At 39.9% G+C, this 23,162-nt stretch overlaps 2 protein-coding genes across 2 annotated transcripts; both read left to right on the top strand.

Moving 5' to 3' along the window:
- Positions 1–2,375: 2,375 nt before the first annotated feature.
- On the top strand, positions 2,376–3,440 carry LOC109214243 (uncharacterized mitochondrial protein AtMg00810-like). Its single transcript, XM_019378138.1, has one exon. The coding sequence runs from the start codon at positions 2,376–2,378 to the stop codon at positions 3,438–3,440; it is 1,065 nt and encodes a 354-aa protein (XP_019233683.1).
- Positions 3,441–5,334: 1,894 nt separating this feature from the next.
- On the top strand, positions 5,335–7,070 carry LOC109214246 (dof zinc finger protein DOF1.8-like). The gene is made up of 2 exons (XM_019378141.1): positions 5,335–5,536; positions 5,872–7,070. Exons 1-2 carry the CDS (start codon positions 5,513–5,515, stop codon positions 6,598–6,600), a joined length of 753 nt encoding a protein of 250 aa, XP_019233686.1. The 5' UTR covers positions 5,335–5,512; the 3' UTR covers positions 6,601–7,070.
- Positions 7,071–23,162: the final 16,092 nt, after the last annotated feature.

Raw genomic sequence — 23,162 nt, 5'->3', positions numbered from 1 at the left:
TAAAATAGACAACAACTTGATTTTAAAACCTTTAAAAATAAGAAAAAAATACCAAAAACTCTTGGGCATGCTTACATATGCATGTACATGCTATTTTGAGAATATTTTGAGTATATAAAATACATAGGAAAAAATTGGGTATCAACACTAACCATATGACTTCCACAAAAAATTTACTCTTTAGTGTCCACACTTTACCTGTTCCATAGCTTGTCTCTCTTCCAAATGGTTATAAAGTCAAGGTTACCAATATTGGATCATTGGCTTTATTGCCTAATTGATATTGCACAATGTTCTTTATGTTCCTAGTTTTCAGTATAATCTCATTTCTGTCCACAAATTACTTTCTCATTCTGATGACATGGTACAGTTTACCAAGGCTGCTTGTACTTTACAGGGCCCTTCAGTGAGGAAGCCAGTGGTACTTGGTAAGCTGGACAATGGACTCTACCAGTTGTTTCAGTCTCTCATTTCTCCTAACCTAGATTTTTCTTCGCTTACTCATTCTGCTCTTTCAAATGTTTCAGTTTCTAATTCTTCTGTTCATGCTAGTGTAATTGATGAATGCTCACCTGTAAATACCATATCAGCTATTGATAATATGAATAAAGCTGAAGTTGTTTGGGGTTACAGACTTGGGCATATTCCTTTCTCTAAACTGAAAACTATATCTGCTTTAAATTGTAAATTTCCTCTTAAACAATCCTTTAGCTGTCCTATCTGTCCATTAGCCAGGCAAACAAGACTGCCTTTCCCTGATAGTAGTATACAATCCACTCACTCATTCCAATTAATTCACATAGATACTTGGGGACCTTATCACATACTTACCTATAATGGTTCCAAATATTTCTTGACCATTGTTGATGATTTCTCAAGGGCCACTTGGACACATCTTATGGGAGCCAAGAGTAACGCTTTTGATTTACTCAAGGCTCTCATTGCCATGTTTGAAACTCAATTCCATACTAAGGTTCAGGCTGTCAGAAGTGATAATGCCTTAGAATTGGGCTCTATTGCTTCAGGTTCTATTTTCTTTACTGAAAAAGGAATTCAACATCAGACTTCCTGTCCACACACTCTTCAACAGAATGGAGTGGTGGAAAGGAAGCATAGATATTTGCTTGAAACCGCCAAAGCTCTATTGTTTCAATCTCATCTTCCCATTAGATTCTGGGGTCAACTACAACCTACTTGATCAATAGGTTTCCATCCCCTCTCCTTAATCACAAAAGTCCCTATGAGTTGTTATATGGTTCTGTTCCTTCTTACTCTTATCTTAAAGCTTTTGGTTGTTTGTGTTACTCTACTATAACTAAGTCGCACAAGGACAAATTCTCTCCTAGATCTATCCCATGTGTATTTGTGGTTATCCCTTTTCTAAGAAAGGTTATAAACTCTATAGTCTCACTTCCAAAACCTGTTTCATCTTTAGAGATGTCATTTTCTTAGAACACATTTTTCCATTCTTCAAGGCTTCTAATCAGCCTTCTCACTTTCTTTCTTCTCCTCTATCTACTTGTTTTGATACTGATTATTCTGCAGCTCCTCCTTCTACTTCATCTTCCCTTTCACCTGCTTCTTCTTCATCTATTGATCCTCCATCTCTTGTTTTACATTCTGATCCTAGTCCACTTCAACTCCCAGTACTTCACCTCATGTTCCCCATGTTTCTTCCCCTCCTGTTTCTTTACCTATTGATCATTCTGTTCCTGTTTCTTCTTCTCCATTACCTACTTTGAGAAGATCCTCTAGACCACATAACCCTCCTAGCTATCTCAATAGCTATGTTTGTCAGTCCTCATCCTCCGACTCCATCTTAGTCCCCTCTGTTGGTCAATTGCATATCCTAGAGCCAAATTCATATTCCCAGGCAGCCACTATTCCTGAATGGCAAGATGCCATGAGAAAGTAATTTGAGGCTTTGGAAGACAATGGGACCTAGGAAGTTGTTGAGTTGCCACATGGCAAGAAGCCTATTGGGTGAAAATGGGTTAATAAAGTGAAATACAAGGCTGATGGTAGTATAGAAAGGTACAAAGCTAGGTTGGTGGTCAGGGGTAACACTCAAGTGGAAGGGGTTGATTTTCATGAAACATTCTCCCCTGTTGTAAAAATATCCACTATTAAGACCTTAATTGTTGTGGCTATCAAGCAGCAGTGGTCTTTGTTCCAGCTTGATGTCAATAATGCCTTTTTGCATGGTGATCTTGATGAAGAGGTTTTCATGAAGCTTCCTCCTGGATTATCTGTTCCCGCTTCCACATCTTCTTCGACATATTTGGTCTGCAAGCTCTAGAAATTCCTTTATGGGTTGAGGCAAGCTTCTAGACAATGGTATGCTAAGCTGTCCCAAGCTCTCTTCCAGAGGCTACATGCATTCTCTCAATGGCTATTCTGTCTTCACTAAGGGTTATGGGGATTCTTTGGTTATATTGGCTGTTTATGTGGATGACATTATTCTAACTGGTACTGACTTAACAGAAGTTTCTGCCCCGAAGGGCTTTCTCCATGATCAGTTCAAGATCAAGGATTTAGGTCTCCTTAACTACTTTCTTGGTATTGAAGTTCTCTATACTTCTTCTGGGGTTTTGCTGCATCAAAGGAAATTTATTCTTGACCTTTTAGATGAGTTTCACTCTCTAGAATGTACTCCTGTCACATGTCCCTTTGAATCAAATGTGTCGTTGAAGGCCAAGGAAGGTGAACCTTTGCCTAAACTTGAAGAGTGTAGAAGTCTCATAGGAAAGCTGAATTTTTTGACTCATACAAGACTTGACCTCAGCTTTGCAATCCAGCATTTGAGTCAGTTCATGCAGCAGCCTTGCATACCACACATGAAGGCTGCTCTTTATCTTCTCAAATATCTCAAGGGTTCAGCTGATTCTGGGATCTTTTACAACAATGATTCTGCTATGTCTTTACAAGTTTTCTGTGATAGTGACTGGGCCTCCTGCCCTGACAGTAGGAGATCAGTCACTGGATTCTGCATCTTCCTTGGAGGAAGTTTGGTGGGTTGGAAATCCAAGAAGCAGCCTGTGGTTTCTCTTTCCTCAGCAGAAGCTGAGTACAGATCTATGAGTAAGCAGTGGTTGAAGTTACTTGGCTATCCAGGTTGTTTTCTAATTTTGGTGTACTTCTTTCCACTCCTGTGCCTGTTTTGTGATAGCCAGGCTGCCCTTCATATTGCAAAAAATCCTATCTTTCATGAGAGGACGAAGCACATAGAATTGGATTGTCATTTTGTACGTGCCAAACTTGGAGATGGGCTGATCTCTCTTGTCCACACTCCTAGTGCCTCTCAAACTGCTGATATACTTACTAAGGTTCTACCTGGTCCTGCTCATCACATACACACTCGCAAGTTGGGAGTTTTGTCACCCTCCAACTTGAGGGAGGCTGTTAGAATAAGCAAATTAGATACATTAGATGTTGGTTAATACTTTGAGCCTAGTATATTTTTTACTCTTTGTATTTATCGTTTGGTCCAACTGTACAAATTCGGAGTTAGGGGCCCATTCATTGTATTTCTTCATTTTTCGGGTCACTATAAATAGTGAAGCCCATGTATGTAATAAGGGACTTTGAGTCATTTTGAGATACACAGAATAATCGATGCCCTCGAAGCTTCTGTTCTTAGCAAACATGGCGTAAGGCCTAGTCTTCGATCCTTCTCATCTCTTCTATTTTCTTCTCATGTTAACAGAACTCACAATGTGTTAATTTAATTTATATTAAGATAAAATAATACACTTGCAACCAGCTTCGTTCTTTGAAAGAAGGATATCAACATATATTCCTTGGATTGATATGCGTAAAACGTTATTAATTTTAAAACTAAAAGAATATATAAATGGGATATTATCACTTTTAGTCCGTACCGGATACTATTTATATGTGGGAGCCGAAAAAGTGTATAAAATTTATATAATTTTTGTATATAACATACACAATGTAAAATTTATACATTTCTTTCGGCTATTATTTTTACAGTGATTATACAGTGTCATTTTTCCTATATAAATGGTGTCGAAAACCAAATTTTTGTGGGAAGAAAAGTTCAAGAAAATCTAATATGAACAGGAAAGAAAGTTTCTCAACATTTTAGTCACATTATATCTATCTCTTTTACCTTATAAACACTGGAAGTAAGGAAAAATTCAAAAAAAATCAAATACCCAAAACCTAGTTTAGAGCAGTTTTTTGGTGAAGATTTTTTCTTTCACTCATAAAACCTTAACATTTATTCAAACAAAATACATGTCCAAACACAACTATTTTCAAAAATTATTTTTTAACATAACTTCAAAAAACTTTTTTTTCAAGTCTCAATCAAATCTATGTCCAAACGCTAGCTAACCCAAAATTTATTTTTGTTGAACATGAGATGATGAGAGCTTGTCACATGTCCCACATTAGATTATATGAGGCAGACATGATAATATGCACTCATACTCTTTGTATGAAATATCAAAAGATTTTGCAAAATATGTACAAGCAGAATATATAACAACTCATGTAGATCCTTGACATTGAATCTGTTCATCAACAGTTCTTCCACAGAAAACTAATATTTTTGAAAATTGAAAAGAATGTAAGTTTTTTTGCTAACTTTATTCCTCGTAACGAGTGACCATCTTATCTAAAAACGGTTAGAAAAAGCATACTTTTTTATTCTGCTTGATGAGCCAAGCATGTGAATTTTTTTGCGATAATTGATGAAAGTGAGACTCAAATTCGTAACTTTTATCTATTTTAATAGCATGTAAAGTTGGTGTGATCACTTTATCTAAAAGTTTAAGATATTTAAAAGAACCCACTTTTTATGCACTTAGTTATTTCTGAAACAAAAATAACAACCAGGGGCGAAGATACACTCTGATGACGTGGTCAAATAACTACCCTTCGTCGAAAAATTCAATGCGTATATAAGTAAACTATTAAATTTTAAAAGTATATAACACATATTAAACACTCTTTGTCGGGGATTTTTTTTGCTTCTTTCAAGTTTGAACACCATTGGACACTTTCCTCGCTTCGCCATTAGTAACAACATACCCAGTATAATAATACGTAATAGGATCTGAGAGAATAGTATATACGCAAATCTTTCCCTTAATATTTCTGAAACAATATTCATAAGGGTAAACAATAAACAATGACACAAATGAAGTAAATTGGCCTCCCACAAGAATATAAAATTGATTCTGCAAAAGACATATATTCCTTCAAAAATATTCCTCCACTAACAAATGATAAACTACTATAGTCAATAGAATAAGAGAAAAGAAATTGTTTATTTACTATTAGACAGTACATACACACATACACACACACTCTCACATTCTCTAGACACAGTACAGCCATATACATACACAAAAAGCTAGCACATAGAACTGTCCACAAACCATCTCAAACATTCCTTTTTCTTCATTTAAAAACACTCAAAAATCTGCTATTTTTCTTTTTGCATAAAATACCTTCTGCTTGTTGCTCCTCTCCTTCTTCATCAATGGATACTGCTCAATGGCCACAGGTATAGACTACGAATTTTACAAATATATCCATCTGTTTTTTCTTTTTCATTTTTGGCCATTTCTTCATATTCTTTTTTCATTGATCTCCATTTAATTTGGACTTTCTCTTGACTACAAATTGAAATTTTGTACTTTTATAAAGGTTGATGGTTCTTTTATGTGATTGTGAAAAGGTTGAAAAAGAGAAAAAGATCAAGTTTGTTAGTAACTTAATTAAAAGTATAAATTGCACAAAGAAACAATTTTAATATCTCCTCTTCTATATGCTCCTTTAATTTACTCCTTTGAAATTAATTCCTTTTTCATTCCTTTCATTTTGTTTCTTTTTTTTTAGGAGATAGTGGTGAAACCCATGGAAGAGATAATACCAAAAAATACAAACACAATTACTACAATATGCTCATCAAAACCTAGTACTCATATTGAAAGGAAAATCAAGCCTCATCAAAAGGACCAAGCATTGAATTGTCCAAGGTGCAATTCAAAAAATACAAAGTTTTGTTATTACAACAACTATAGTCTTTCTCAACCAAGATATTTTTGCAAGACTTGTAAAAGATATTGGACTGAAGGTGGATCTCTTAGAAGTATTCCTGTTGGTGGGGGTTCAAGAAAATCCAAAAAATCATCATCTTCTACTAATTCTTCTTCATCAAATTCTATGTCGCGCGAACTTTCCAAAAATATTGTCGCTCCAGTGTTGAATCCTCCTAAGATGGAAGGGAGTCAAGATCTCAACTTGGGATTTTCTTGTGATTTCAAGAATATCTCTGAGCTAATCCAAGTACCTAATAATTCTTTTATGCCAATGCCAATCTCTGATCCAAATTCAGTTTATTCATCACTAAATTTCTCTTTGGATTATGGCCTTGGAATTAGTGGTGACTATGAAAATAATCTTCAAGATGTGCAAGATAGTACAACAAGTGGAAGACTTTTGTTTCCTTTTGAAGATCTAAAGCAAGTTTCAAACACAAGTATTGATGGTCCTGAGGAAAATAGAGATGGGGAATCAAATGGATATTGGAATGCAGTTTTAGGAGGAAATGGAGGATCTTGGTAATTAATGGAAATCAGCCACCGACGCTTGCATTATGATAGGCTGCTTATATTACATCCCTTTGAGGTACGGTTTTTCCCGGACCTTGCATGAACACGGAATGCTTCGTACATCGGACTGCCCTTTTAGTCTATAAAATTATTTATCATGGATTTTTTTCTATATTTTTGTGGGGTTTTCTTTTTTATCTTTGTGCTATTTATTTAGTGTTTAATGGTGGGATAAATTTAATTCCTTGAAAAGCTAACTCATAGGATTAAAGGGTTATCTAATCTCCTAGATCTCTTTATTTTGCAATGTAGTTAATATCTTTAATTCAACTTTTGGTCATGGTTGGGTGGGAGGTTTGAAGCTTATTTTAGATTGGCTTCACTACAGTGAACTGGTGGAGAAAATAACATGTAATGCATTATGTATAATTGTATATTGACCTAAGTTTGTATTGAGTTTGTGAAAATCATCATTTAAAGTTATGTGTAAAGATAATGTTTTTTTTATTATTACATTTTTTTTGTTTCCCATCCGGTGTCCGGTATCCACATTGGGGCCTGACTAAATCCGGATTCGCGCCGGAAAGTCCCACATTAGGGGGGGGGGGGGGTAAAGCGCTCCCTAACAAAGGCGACTCCATACCCAGGGGCTCGAACTCGAGACCTTTGGTTAAGGATGAAGGAGTACTTACCACTCCACCGCAACCCTTGTTGGTTTTTATTATTACATTAAGTTAACCTACAACAACAGATAACGTGGATGTGTTATATTTTCATCATCTTGTGCTTTCACTTGAGAAACTTGAATAACATGATTCAACACTGTAAACTAGATATGAAATTATTTGCATACAAATAACAACTATGTGTCTGTGAATATGCATGTTTGAGTCCTGTGTGCGTAAATCACTATAAACAACTGAAAATTAGCTATGATCTTCGTTACTAATTTATTATTAAATCGTTCGTAGCAAACAATTTTTTTTAATAATTTATCGCTAATCAATTGCTAAATAGGATTAATGACGAATTTTTCTTTTTAGCTACAGAATTTATCCATCGCCGATTCCTCCTCTTTAGTACTGCATATTCATTATAAAGTTTAGTCTTTTTTCTCACAATAAAATTGTGACAAAAGTATATGCAGCATGTTTTTTGCTATCTTTTTGAGACAAGAGAAAGTTAATTTGTTGTAAATTGTGGTACAAAAAATGTCCATTTTAAATGAAATTTTGCGTCTTTCCTCGTTTCTTCTTTTTCACATTCCTCACCTTCAACTTAACATATTCTGGTTTTGATTTTCTATCCGATATTCGAGAGTGGTATTAAAGATTTGATTAATACAAGTTCGTGTCATGTAAGATTCATTAAAATAAAAAAATGCATTTCGATCAAACTTATTTTAATTTTAGAACTCATACGCGAAATACCTAATTAAAAATAAAAAAAAACGAATCATATTCATCTCACCACCCTCCCGGTGATAAACTTAGCATATTCAACACACTGAAAGGGAGCTGGCTAATTATATTTACAAACAAAGGGTTCATTTTTCACTTAGTATAAATTTAGCTAGCGTTTGGCCATAGATCCCAAATTTATTTTGAAAAATCCAATTTGGGTGAAATTTGGTTTGAAGATAAAAATGTGTTTGGACATACGTTTTCAAAACATATTTTCCAACCTTATTTTGGAAAAACATGTATATAATTCCCAAATTTTGGAATTTTGGCCCAAAATCAGCTCAATAGCTGATTTTGAGATTTGGGATTTAGGATTTGACCAAAATATGAGCAAAATTTATGACCAAACATGAGTTTTCAAAATAAATTCCAAATTTATTTTGATAAAACTCATGACCAAACGGAGCCTTAGGTGGGGAAAAAAGCTCTGACTTTTTGGTCAGAAAAGGGGGACCCACAAACATTCCCCTCGGTACGCGTGCTTAAGAATAATCACTTCCACTTACCACCATCCCAGATCGGCACCCTCCAGTTCTTTATTCCAAATATTAGAAACGTCAATAATAATAATAATAATAATAATAATAATAATAATAATAATAATTAACTTTTTGTAATCTGTCCATTTTATTTTATTATAGTATCCTTTAACATTCGTGGACAGAGCCCTACAAGAGGACACCTATTTATTTTTGGAATTTTTTCCTTTCTATACAATATTTAAAACTTCTTTACCAAAATTATCCTAATTTGTATATTACACGATTTAAACAAAGATTACTTATAAATTATATACAATCCATTATTAGTGCCTTAAATTGGGGGATTTAGTTACATCTTTTTTCTATTTTCTCTCCAGTCCTCTTTTAATAAAACCCCTTCCAGTTGTGTATTACCTATTTTAAGCCATAACAAATGGAACTTCAGTTACAAAAAAAAAAAAAAAGATACGCTATAATTTGACAATAGCTTTGAACGCAATTGTCACCAAATTTATCCCCGTTTCTATCTCTACGATTGCTTTACTCTGTTTTACTGAATAGTTTCTTAACAATATTGTCAAATTACAGTACTGATCGCGTTGAATCACAAAGCATGATTAAGCAGATTTCAAATTAAATTCAATCGCCTCCAAACTTCGGATTCAACTTGTATTAGTATTTCCAACAAGAATCTATAAATACAGTTAATTTCTTACACAATTCAAATATCACATAAAACTCAGTTTCTCTGAAGTGCGACGATGACGCTTTTAATGTGAAACTCGAAATTTCTCCACCCAAAAATCATTTAGTTTCCATCAATATTCAAGTTTTTCAATTCAAACAAATATGAATATGTGCACATTAGTCGATTTGGAATTTATTCTCTACTTTTCTTTCCTTAATAAATCGATTGAGAAAAAGAATAATGTATGGTACATCAACATACAAATTAAAAATCAATTCATTTAATGCAAATTTTAATATCTACAACAGTATACATAGTAAAAATAAATTCCATGCAACTAATTATATAGTATACAACTTATTTACAAGTTCTCTACAATTTTCATACATTATTCTACCCAGTTAAATAAAACTACAATATCATACAATTTAAATATAATTTTCATATAAATTTTATACAATATGTCTTTTGTATATGATTTGTAAATATTTTGTAAGTGGTCCGTTCTTTTTCCTCTCTGAAATTCCAATCAAAACTTCCTCTCTTAAAAGAATTTTGATTATATCAACAACTTTATGTAAAAAGATATTATTTCTAACTTAAATACAAATTTCATACAACGATTCATACATTATACAACTATTTTTTAACTTTCATACAACATTCAAATAAATAAAAAATATATAATTACAACAGAATACAGCTTAAATACAATTTACATACAACTTTAATACAACTTCATAGGTATATTGTATGTCATGTATGTAAGTATATTCTTCTTCGAGTATAAATATGAAATTCAGCCAAAATCAAGTCTAATCTTCACCAAACACGCTCAAAATTGAGATACAAACTCCAAGAATATTCCCAATTGTTTTGTGACGACCCAAAGGGTCATCACTTGTCTTCTTATTCATTCTGTGCTTCCGAGGCCTTGAAAACCTCATTTAGGGTTGCCTCGATTTGCGTGCGCAGTCCGGGCGCGTAGCCGAAAAGCTTAAATATGAAATTCTGTGAAAAATGCTAAGTTTTGATATTAAAATGAATAAATTTGACTCTGGTCAACATTTTGGGTAAACGGACCCGGACCCGTGATTTGACGGTCCCGGAGGGTCCGTAAAAAAATATGGGACTCGGGCGTATGCCCGGAATCGAATTCCGAGGTCCCAAGCCCGAGAAATGAATTTTTGAGTAAAATTGTTTTTCTGAAATTATTAAGGAAAATTGAAATGANATCTTTAAAAACAAGGAAAAAATACCAAAAACTCTTGGGCATGCTTACATATGCATGTACATGCTATTTTGAGAATATTTTGAGTATATAAAATACATAGGGAAAAATTGGATATCAACACCTATCAACAATAACCCATATAGAATCGAACTTACGTTGGGTACAAGGTAAGCCTACGATGAAATTCATATTGATTACTTCCCATTTCCAAGTCGGAATCTCCAAAGCCTGCAATAATCCACTGGGTTTTTGATGCTCAATCTTAACCTGCTGACAGTTAGGGCACTGAGCAACAAACTCCGCTATATCCTTTTTTATTCCGTCCCACCAATATACTTCCCTGATATCATGATACATCTTTGTTTCTCCTGGATGGATAGAATAACGAGAATAATGAGTTTCTCCCATAACCTGCTGACGCAGCCCTGCAACATTAGGGACACATAATCGTCCTCGATATCTGAGGACCCCATCTTTTGTAATCTCAAATGATGTCTTCTCCTTCTGAGGGGTGGTGTCCTTATAATAAACTAACACAGGATCCTCATACTGGCATTCCTTCACTTCAGTTACTAAAGAGGATGTTGCCGTATCCTGAATAGTAATTCCAAAATCACCTGAGTCCAGTAACCGAACTCCAAGACTAGCTAGCTGATGAATCTCAAAGGCTATTCCCCTCTTTTTTGCCTGTAAATATGATAGGCTACCCATAGATCTACGACGGAGGGCGTCGGCTAACACGTTCGCCTTCCCCGGATGGTATAAAATATCAATGTCATAATCTTTAAGTAGCTCCAACCATCTCCTTTGACGTAAATTCAATCCCTTTTGCTTGAAGATATACTAGAGTCTCTTATGATCCGTATAGATATCAACATTAATGCCATACAAGTAGTGCCTCTACATCTTTAGTGCATGAATTACTGCGGCTAATTCTAAATCGTGGGTCGGGTAATTCTTCTCGTGCTTTCTTAGTTGTCTAGAAGCATAAGCTACATTCTTACCCTACTGCTGTTACAACCCATATTCACATACGTTAGTTCATGCCATAAGGTCGTCGACGTAAATCCATGAAGAGATTATCTTTGAGATGATAAGAGATTAATCCTATTGGTCTTAAATGATACAAAGGTGTATAAGGGTGGTTAACAAGTATTAGAAGTTAAACGAATAAAGGATGTTGTCAGCCGTATTTTTGGGTAAACCTAGGGGTGCTTAATACTCTCAAGAGGTCGTATTTTAAGTTATATGAATCATAAAATATCCGTATCATAGTCTTGAAGTCAAACGAGTTATGAAACAAAAGTCGACAAGAGTTGTTGCAACTTAAGTTCATAGTTTTACTTAAACTTTAGGTCAAATGTTATTAAGCTTTTCTCCCAATATACTTGGAATTACGGGGTGATCTACCCACCAAATTGAAGATCTATGAGTCTAGTTTCCAACTCATTAAACCTTTTATCAACACGACATTGGAGTAGGGAGATATAGACATTTTTGCGATACTGCACAAGCTGCTAGGTGACAAGTAGGTGGGTCACCTATTTGGTTAAATGATAGCCCAAAAAGAGGCAATTTCGGGTCAGACAAAGAGCCCATTAAAAAGCTTATCTTCTGCAATATATCCCTCATTATATTTCACAAATAACCAGACCTAAACCCCTGCAAACTTCCTCCCAAAAATTATCCACAAACCCTAATTGATTTTCCCTCTCTTTCAAGTTCAAATTGGGGGTAAACCCTAGAGTTTGAAGAACCAAGATAAGGGCTGAGTTATCCAACAAGTAAGGTGAGTTTACTGCTATCTTTCATACATTTATTCTGCTGTGAATTCATGGTAATTCGTTCTATACATGTAAGAACTCATGGGACGGTGATCGGAAGCCGTGAGTTCGAGTTATTTACTTGTAGCGGACTGTTTTGTGGATTGTTTTGTGTTGCTGTTGGGCTGCGTGTTTTACTGCTGTTTTGTGGAGTTTTGGAGGAGGAAGGGTGTGGATAAACACCATATGGATGTAGGGTTGTGGGCTGGTAGTTCTTCGTAACATTTCCGGGTCGTTTGACACGACTACGGTGGCCGTCGTATGTATGAAGTGATTTGGTTGTGCGTGGACTGTTTTGGGAGGCTCAATATGATTATTATTGATATTGTTTGGGCTGTTTGGTGATTGTTTGGAATTGTGTGAAGTCATATATATAGGGGAGGTGCTGTCCGTTTCATCGTAAAATAGGTTGTGGTCGATACATAATAGTTATGATGCTTGAATGGTAACTATAGTATCGTTTCTCTTATTGTAGACTAAGGAGTCGTGAAAATTGCATAGCTTGGGATTGGGGCAGTATATACAAGGTATGTGAGGCTATCCCTTTCCTTCTTTTGCACGACTCCGATTNGTGCTGATGCTACACTCTGTGCATCTTTTTGCACAGATCCAGGTGTTGGAGCAGCATTTGAGTAGCAGTAGCATTCTGGGAGCGAGCTTTCAGTCCAGGGACATTGGAGGTAGCCTTGCTGACGTCCGCAGGCCTGGAGTCCCTTTCTATCTTATTCAGTTTGTTATCATTTGTACCGAAGCAGACAGTGTTATGTTTCATTCAGACCTTGTATTTAGTATTCTCTAGACGTTTGTGAGTATTGTGACACCAGTCTTGGGTAGAGGATTTTGTTAAACTTCCGCATTTCCTTTAGTTAATTATATTTGAGACTTTCGCTTTATCATATTATGATTTGTTCTCATTAAATGGGCGATAATTGCTAAAAGAAGTAAATTAAGTTGGCTTGCCTAGCTCCTATTAGTAGGCGCCATCACGACTCCCGAGGGTGGGAAATCCGGGTCGTGACAAGTTGGTATCAGAGCTCTAGGTTACATAGGTCTCACAACTCACGGACAAACTCGGTAGAGTCTGAGGGATCGATACGGAGACGTCTGTATTTATCCCCCATAGGCTACAGAGTTAGGAAAGTCTCACATTTGTTCTTTCTTGTCGTGCGGTTCTATTTCTCAAGTACCGATTGAATTTCTACTCTGTTCTTCCGCAGATGGCGAGAACACGCGCTTCTTCATCTACCGCTCAGCAGTCCGAGTCCCCAGCAGCAGCTCCGGTGGCGGAGCCTCAGGTTGATTTGGAGGAGGTTCCCGCCCCAGCAGTCCCGGTGGGCCAGCTCAGGTCCCAGAGGGGTTCATTGCCATCCCAGTTCTTCAGAATGCTCTAGTCCGATTGGTAGGCTTTGTGGAGAGCGTCATTCGAGCAGGTTTGCTTCTAGGAGTTCAGCCAGCGGTGGCAGGTCAGACGGGCACAGTGGCTCAGGCCGGGAGTGAGATCACTTTTCAGGAGGCGGCTGATGTGGGCCGTAGAGTTGAGAGGGTTTTGCCACAGGGAGGTGGTCGTGGTCGGATAAGAGGCCACGTCATGCAGGCAGATTGAGTGGTACCTCGTCTGGAGGAAAAGGTTCTTATGGTAGAGGCCATCCTCCTAGGCCCTTTCAGTCAGCTCCCCAAGTCGCTCATGGTACTTCAGGTGGTCATTCAAGTCGACAGGGTCAGCCTCAGTTTCCTCAGCTGCAGCGTTCGTGTAGATGTTATGAGTGTGGTGAGTATGGTCACAACAGGAGGGTTTGCCCGAGGTTAAGGGGTGCTCAGCCGCAGCAGACGAGGTCTTGCCATGCTTGTGGTGATCCGAGGCACATTGCCAGATTTTGCCCTCGAGCTTTGAGCAGCTCTCAGCATCAGAGTTCTCGTACTAGGATTCGGGCACCAGAGGTTCCTCAGCCTGCCCAGCCAGTTAGAGGCGGTGGCAGGGGTGTTAGAGGTGGAGGTAGAGGTCATAGAGGTGGAGTTCAGGTCGCCAGAGGCAGAGGCCAGCCAGCAGCCAGGCCAGAGGCTGAGTCTTCAGATGCAGACATTACAGGTACCATTCTGATTCGTATTAGAGATGCTTCAGTGCTATTTGACCTTAGGTCTACGTATTCGTAGGTGTCGTCCTATTTTTGTACCATACTTGGTCTTGCCTAGTGATGCTTTGAGTATTCCTGTTCATGTATCTACACCGGTGGGTGATTCTATAGTGGTCGACCAAGTGCATCGTTCCTGTGTGGTAGTGTTTGAGGGTCTTGAGACACGTGTCGATTAATTGCTCTTAGACATGGTGGATTTCGACGTCATATTAGGGATGGATTGGTTGTCCCCGTATCATGCTACCTTGGATTGTCACGCCAAAACCGTGACCTTAGCTTTGCCGGATTTGCCTCGATTGGAGTAGAGAGGGACCCCAGGCCATGCCACCCGCAGTGTTATTTCATATGTGAAGGCTCGACGCATGGTCGAGAAGGGGTGCCTAGCTTATTTGGCGTATGTTCGCGATTCCAGCGCAGAGGTCCCTTCTATTGATTCTGTTCCTATCGTTCGGAAGTTCCCCGAGGTTTTTCCTTCAGACCTGCCGGGTATGCCGCCCGACAGGGATGTTGATTTTTGTATTGATCTGGCTCCGGGCACTCAGCCATTTTCATTCTACCGTATTGCATGGCCCCGCCAGAGTTGAAAGAGTTAAAGGATCAGTTGCAGGATTTGCTTGAGAAGGGTTTCATTAGACCCAGCGTTTCGCCTTGGGGTGCGCCAGTGTTATTTGTGAAGAAAAAGGATGGTTTGATGAGGATGTGCATTGATTACCGACAGTTGAACAAGGTAACGATTAAGAACAAGTATCCACTGTCGAGGATTGATGATTTGTCGACCAGTTTCAGGGTGCAAAGGTGTTTTCAAAGATAGACTTGAGATCTGGTTACCATCAGCTGAGGATTAGGGCGTCTGATGTCCCTAAGACAGCATTCCGCACTCGGTATGGGCATTATGAGTTCCTGATCATGTCATTTGGGTTGACCAATGCCCCAGCAACATTTAGGGAGTTATTTAACCGAGTGTTCAGGCCTTATTTGGACTTGTTCGTGATAGTCTTTATTGATGATATTCTGGTATACTCCCACAGCCAGGAGGAGCACGAGCAGCATCTCAGAGTGGTTCTTCAGACTCTGAAGGATAGTCAGCTATACGCTAAGTTTTCGAAGTGTGAGTTCTGGTTGAGTTCGGTTGCATTTCTGGGTCAAGTCGTATCAGCAGAGGGTATCCAGGTGGACCCGAAGGAGATTGAGGCAGTCAAGAACTGGCCTCGACCAGCATCAGCTTCAGGATTCGGAGTTTCTTGGGGTTAGCAGGCTACCACCGTCGGTTCGTGGAGGGGTTTTCATCTATCGCAGCCCCGATGACCAGGTTGACCCAGAAGGGTGCCCAGTTCAGATGGTCGGACGAGTGTGAGGCGAGCTTTCAGAAGCTCAAGACAGCTCTGACTACGGCACCGGTATTGGTTTTTCCCACAGGTTCAGGGCCTTATACAGTCTATTATGATGCTTCCCGTATTGGGCTTGGTGCAGTGTTGATGCAGGATGGCAAGGTCATTGCCTATGCTTCAAGGTAGTTGAAGATTCATGAGAAGAACTATACAGTGCATGATTTGGAGTTGGCAGCCATTGTTCACGCATTGAAGATTTGGAGGCACTATCCGTATGGCGTGGCGTGTGAGGTGTTCACTCATCATATGAGTCTTCAGTACTTGTTCAAGCAAAAGGAGCTGAATTTGAGGCAGAGGAGATGGTTGGAGTTGTTGAAGGATTATGATGTCACCATTTTATATCATCCGGGGAAAGTCAATGTGGTGGCCGATGCTTTGAGTAGGAAGTCAGCCAGTAGGGGCAGTCTTGCTTATATTCCGGTCAGTCAGAGGCCGCTTGCTTTGGATGTTCAGGCTTTGGCCAATCGATTTGTGAGGCTGGATATATCTGAGCCTAGTCGAGTATTAGCTTGCACGGCCGCTCGTTCTTCATTATTGGAGCGTATTCGTGATCGGCAGTTCGATGATCCTCATTTGTGTGTCCTTAGAGACACAGTGCAGCGAGGAGGTGCCAAGCAGGTTACCTTAGATGCGGATGGAGTTTTGAGATTGCAGGGGCGAGTTGTGTGCCTAATGTGGATGGGCTTCGAGAGTTGATTTTGAGGAGGCCCATACTTCCCGGTACTCTATTCATCCGGGCGCCGCGAAGTTGTATCAAGATTTGCGGCAGTATTTTTGGTGGCGTAGAATGAAGAAGGATGTTGTGGCATATGTGGTGCGATGTTAGAATTGTCAACAGGTTAAGTATGAGCATCAGAGGCCTGGTGGTTTATTTCAGAGGATTGAGCTTCCCGAGTGGAAGTGGGAGAGGATCACTATGGACTTCGTACTGGACTTCTGTTGACCCGGAAGAAGTTCGACACAGTTTGGGTCATTGTAGATAGGCTGACCAAGTCAGCGCATTTCATTCCTGTAGCAGTCTCCTATTCATCTGAGAGGTTAGCTGAGGTCTATATCCGGGAGATTGTTCGCCTTCATGGTGTGCTGGTATCTATCATTTCGGACCGGGGCACGCAGTTTACCTCGCGTTTCTGGAGAGCATTTCAGCGAGGGTTAGGCACCCAGGTGGGGTTGAGCACAGCGTTTCATCCTCAGACGGACGGTCAGTCCGAGCGGACTATTCAGATTTTGGAAGATATGCTGTGAGCTTGTGTTATCGACTTTGGAGGTTCGTGGGATCAGTTTTTGTCTTTAGCAGAGTTCGCCTACAACAATAGCTACCAGTCCAGCATTCAGATGGCTCCGTATGAGGCGTTGTATGGTAGGCGATGTCGGTCTCCAGTTGGATGGTTTGAGCCGGGAGATGGCTCGGTTATTGGGTACAGATTTAGTTCAGGAGGCCTTGGACAAGGTCAAGACCATTCAGGACAGGCTTCGTTCGGCTTAGTCGCGGCAAAAGAGTTATGCAGATTGTAAGGTTCGGGATGTAGCTTTCATGGTTGGTGAGCGGGTATTGCTCCGAGTGTCGCCTATGAAGGGCGTGATGAGATTTGGGAAGAAGGGCAAGCTTAGCCCTAGGTTCATTGGTCCATTTGAGATTCTCGACCGCGTGGGAGAGGTGGCTTATAGGCTTGCCTTGCCGCCTAGCTTGTCAGCCGTGCATCCAGTTTTTCACGTGTCCATGCTTCGGTGGTATTACGGCGATCCAGCCCTCGTGTTAGATTTCAGCACTGTCCAGTTGGACAAGGATTTGTCTTGTGAGGAGGAGCCGTTAGCTATTCTAGACCGCAGGTTCGTCAGTTGAGATCCAAGAGTTTTCCTTCTGTTCGTGTTCAATGGAGAGGTTAGCCTCCTGAGGCATCGACCTGGGAGTCCGAGTCCGATATGCGGAGCCGTTATCCTTATCTTTTCCCGACTCAGGTACTTCTTTCTTTTGTCCGTCCGAGGACGAACGGTTGTTTTAGAGGTGGAGAATGTGACGACCCAAAGGGGTCATCACTTGTCTTCTTATTCATTCTGTGCTTCCGAGGCCTTGAAAACCTCATTTAGAATTGCCTCGATTTGCGTGCGCAGTTCGGGCGCGTAGCCAGAAAGCTTAAATATGAAATTCTATGGAAAATGCTAAGTTTTGATATTAAAATGAATAAATTTAACTCTGGTCAACATTTTGGGTAAACGGACCTGGACCCGTGATTTGACAGTCCCGGAGGGTCCGTAGAAAAATATGGGACTCGGGCGTATGCCCGGAATCGAATTCCGAGGTCCCAAGCCCGAGAAATGAATTTTTGAGTAAAATTGTTTTTCTGAAATTATTAAGGACAATTGAAATGAAAATATTAGAACGTGTTGGTATCGGGCCCGTATTTTGGTTCCGACGCCCGATACAGGTCTTATATGTGATTTAAGATATTTCTGTGAAGTTTGGTTGAAATCGGACGTCGTTTGACGTGTTTCGGACTATAAGTTCTAAATTTGAAAGTTTATGAAGTTTGAAGAAAAACTATTGGTTTTGAGGCTTGATTCATTGTTTTTGATGTTATTTTGGCGATGTGATCGCACAGTTAAGTTCGTAGGATGTTGTTGAGTTAGTGTAAGTGTTTGGTCTAACCCTAGCTTGAGGGAATAGGAGTAGAGTCTTATCTGTTAATTGCTATTTGTCGAGTACGGTGCATAGGCATGGTGACGAGTATCTATACATTGGTGTCGAGCATGACCGTGAGTCCTAATTTGCTAAATTGTCGAATTGGTAATTGTTGTTTATGAGGAATTGGTTGGAAATCTTTAACATTGAGCCACTAATTGTTGAGACTAAGTGTGGATTTAATTGTATTAAGTAGAGAATGAATGAGTTTGGTTATAGCCGGATCCCCCTTGCCGGGATAGTTTATTATATTATCTTGTTCCCTTGCCGGGATAGCTTATTATAACATCTTTCTCCCTTGCCGGGATTATATAGTGTATTGTGCTGAATGAAATGGGATCGTGTGGCACGCCGACCACGAGATATTATGAAATGGGATCGTGTGGCACGCCGACCACGAGATATTATGAAATGGGATCGTGTGGTACGCCGACCACGAGAGATTATGAAATAGGATCGAGTGGTACGCCTACCACGTGATATTATGAAATGGGATCGAGTGGTACGGCTACCACGTGATATTATGAAATGGGAGCGAGTGGTACGCCTACCACGTGATATTATGAAATGGGATCGAGTGGTACGCCTACCACGTGATATTATGAAATGGGAGCGAGTGGTACGCCTACCACGTGATATTATGAAATGGGAGCGAGTGGTACGCCTACCACGTGATATTATGAAATGGGATCGAGTGGTACGCCTACCACGTGATATTATGAAATGGGATCGAGTGGTACGCCTACCACATGATATTATGAAATGGGATCGAGTGGTACGCCTACCACGTGATATTATGAAATGGGATCGAGTGGTACGCCTACCACGTGATATGATGAATTGGGATCGTGTTGCACGCCTGCAACGAGAGGAAATTGAAACAAGTGAAAGTGGTTTGTTTTCCCTTATTCTGTGTTAGAAGAGATCAGATGTAGTTTCTTTTGTTATCCCTGATATTCTGTTTTATCTGCTACCACATAAGTATGTCCCCCCTCCCAGCTTTAATTGTCTATTTTCCGCTATTACTTTGTGGTACTTGTATATATATATATATCTGCACAGGTTTATCTGGTAGTCTGGTCTAGCCTCGTCACTACTTCGTCGGGGTTAGGCTAGGCACTTACCAGCACATGGGGTCGGTTGTGCTGATGCTACACTGTGCATCTTTTTGCACAGATCCAGGTGTTGGAGTAGCATTTGAGTAGCAGTAGCATTCTGGGAGCGAGCTTTCAGTCCAGGGACATTCGAGGTAGCCTTGCTGACGTCCGCAGGCCTGGAGTCCCTTTCTATCTTATTCAGTTTGTTATCATTTGTACCGAAGCAGACAGTGTTATGTTTCACTCAAACCTTGTATTTAGTATTCTCTAGACGTTCGTGAGTATTGTGACACCAGTCTTGGGTAGAGGATTTTGTTAAACTTCCGCATTTCCTTCAGTTAATTATATTTGAGACTTCCGCTTTATCATATTATGATTTGTTCTCATTAAATGGGCGATAATTGCTAAAAGAAGTAAATTAAGTTGGCTAGCCTAGCTCCTATTAGTAGGCGTCATCACGACTCCCGAGGGTGGGAAATCCGGGTCGTGACATGTTTGCACACCACGCAATCCAAATAAACAATAATTTTTGAAAACCCAAATTCGAATTTAAAGCTTTGAAACTTTTTAAAGGCTGTCAATGGTGGAGAATCAAACACCTTCATAATTTAGCAAGCCAACAGTGAACAATCTAGTGACTTTCCATTTTTTGTATAAGTTTTTCAAGTAATCGGTCTGCCAAGAAGATAAGACTACCCAATTCAAGTGCATGGCGAGACAACTCAGCGAATCTTGCCTCGTAATCGGTCACTGACAGCTGACCCTGCTGGAGCTGCTCAAACTGAAATCGCAACTCTTCCCTCTGAGAGAGTGGAATGTACCTATCCAAGAGGAGCTGTGTAAACTGGTCCCAAGTCATTGGAGGAGAACCTGCTGGACTGCCAAGGAGATAAGACTGCCACCATCTACGGGCCCTGCCCTCCACGTGGAAAGTAGTGAAATCCACCCCATGGGACTTCAATATCCTCATGTTGTGCAGTCTGTCCTTGTACTGATCAATGAAGTCCTGGGATCTTCATGCCGCTCACCCTCGAAGACAGGAGGGTGCAGCCTAGTCCATCTGTTCAATAGCTTCTGCGCATCGCCGTCTGCAGCTGGTCTAGGCTCAGGTGCAGCTGATGAAACTAGCTGGGCTCCGCCAATAGGTAGTGCACTCGGGGTCTGATATATTACAGCTGCATGCCCTGGAGCCTAGGCAGTAGGGGTCTGTGCTCCCCCTCCCGCCTGAGATGTGGCCGGGTCCGCTGGAAATAAACCAGCCTGGGTCATAGTGTCCATGAACCGCAGCATACAGCCCATGACCTCCTGAAAGCCCGGTGCTCACATGAAATCTACCGGGGATGGGTCTGTAGCGGGCACCTCGCCCAACTCCTCAATGATTGGATCCTCCAATGGATACGCTGGTGGTGCAACTAGGGCAGCTCTGGGACGCCCTCGTCCCCTACCTCAGGCCGGTGCCCTCCCCCGGCCTCTGCCTCGCCTCTAGCAACGGGGGGAGCAGCTCCTCCCGGGTCTGGAACATCCGCTTTACGCGTTCTCACCATCTGTGAGAGAATGAGAGAAAGGAACTTAGTATACCATCAATTGCACGATAGGAGATGAATAAAGACTAGTTTCCTAACATCCTATAGCCTCTCGAAGATAAGTACGGACATATTTGCACCGATCCGCAAGACTCTACTAGGTCTGCCCATAACTTGTGAGTCCTACGTGAACCTAGTGCCTGATACCATGTTGTCACGACCCAATTCAAGTTTAGGTCGTGATGGCGCCTAGCACCATTGCTAGGCAAGCCAACAGTGAACAATCTAGTGACTTTCCATTTTCTGTATAAGTTTTCAAGTAAATGACTTTCCTTAAATTAGAGAAAGATTTGATAATAAAGGATTTTAAATAATCAAAATGAAAGCAGCTAAATGCAATCATAATCGTAGAAATACAACCCAGAAATCACAAGTCTACTAGTGTGTGCCAAGACCTGGAGTCACAAGGGTATGGGCATTCTAGCAGAATATACAAAAGAATACTAGTCTACTGTCTGAAATGAGATAGACAGATAAATACAACAAAAGGAACACTTCGGCTACTGCACTACGGCTCGGAAGGGCAGCTCACCGTGTAGTCTTGTAGCGGTGATCAAATATACGCACCGGACTGGTAACCAGATGTACCCGTCTCAAATCCTGTACAATTAAGTACAGAAGTGTAGTATGAGTACATAAACAACATGTACCCAGTAAGTATCCAGTCTAACTTTGAAGAAGTAGTGACGAGGGGTCGACTTTGACACTTACTAGGGCTTATAATGACATATCAAAATTTTATACTAAGCATGGTTTACATGAATAACATTGAAACTCAATAACAGGAAATAGTAAATATTCCTTTCACAAATTTTAAGTCCCAAGTTTATTGTCATCATTTAACAACATAATACAAACTTGCTCGTGCGATCAGAACACTGAAATAACGTCAAAAACCACGAATCAGATGCCAAAACGTATGGATTCTCTCATGAACTCAAAAACTTCTAAAAATACTTCCGCGCGTCCGATTCCTATCAAATCAACTCGGAATGACATCAAATTTTGCGTGCAAGTATTAAATGACATACAGACCTGTTCCAACTTCCGGAACTGGAATCCGAACCCGATATCAAAAGGTCCACCCTCGGTCAAACTTTCTAAAAACTTTAAATTTCTAATTTTCGCCAACTGACCCCGAAACGACATACGGACCTCCAAATCCACTTCTGGACGTGCTCCCAAGTCCAGAATCACTGTACAGAGCTATTCCCAGGCTCAGCATCCCAAACGGACGTCTAGAATGTAAAAATCTACTTTAACCCATGTGAGCATGTGATTTTTGCCTTGCACGAATTACTCCTACAGATTTCTTTAATTTATGATTTTTTCTTTTAATTGTTTAATTTGTAAGAGTTAATTGCACAATTTTCGTGTTTATTTGCATTTTTACTGTGAGCATTTAAGTTGACATAATTCATAGAAAATAGTACAAAAATTCGCATTGCATTTGCATTTAGGATTTTATCTTATTAATTAGTAATTAGGATTTCACAAATATATATAAAATCACAAAAAATGAGTTATTTTTGCTTTGTTTAATTTGTAACTTTGATTTTGGTTAGATTTCTTTTAAATTTGGTATTTAATTAATTTTATCAATTATTAAATAGATTGGGGGTTAATTTAGTTTTAGAATTAATTTAGATTTTTAAGCTTTAATTTGAAAAGAAAAAGAAAACAAAATCAAAAGAAATTGAGTCTTTTACTTTAAAAGGCCCAAATGTTGGGCCAGTCTCTGATCTAACTCCCCAGGCCCAATGAAAACCCGGTCAAAATAACCAAGTCCGGCCCAAAACCCATCCCGCTAACCCGGTCCAGCCCCCCATCAACCAAACGACGTCGTTTCATCCAAAATAATTAGGACTGTCGAGGTAAGGAGATCCAACGGTCCTGAAGTGGGATATCATAAGTATAAAGCTGTCCGAACCAACCCCCCCACCCCCTCATCTCTCTCCTCTCTTCAAACCCTAGAGATCGCCTGTCTCCGCCCTGAGCCACCGTC

The sequence above is a fragment of the Nicotiana attenuata genome, unplaced genomic scaffold (assembly GCF_001879085.1).
Source record: "Nicotiana attenuata strain UT unplaced genomic scaffold, NIATTr2, whole genome shotgun sequence".
In the NCBI taxonomy this organism is placed as follows: Eukaryota; Viridiplantae; Streptophyta; class Magnoliopsida; order Solanales; family Solanaceae; genus Nicotiana; species Nicotiana attenuata.
The sequence above is the reverse complement of the archived record's forward strand: the minus strand, read 5'-3'. Positions and strand labels throughout refer to the sequence as shown.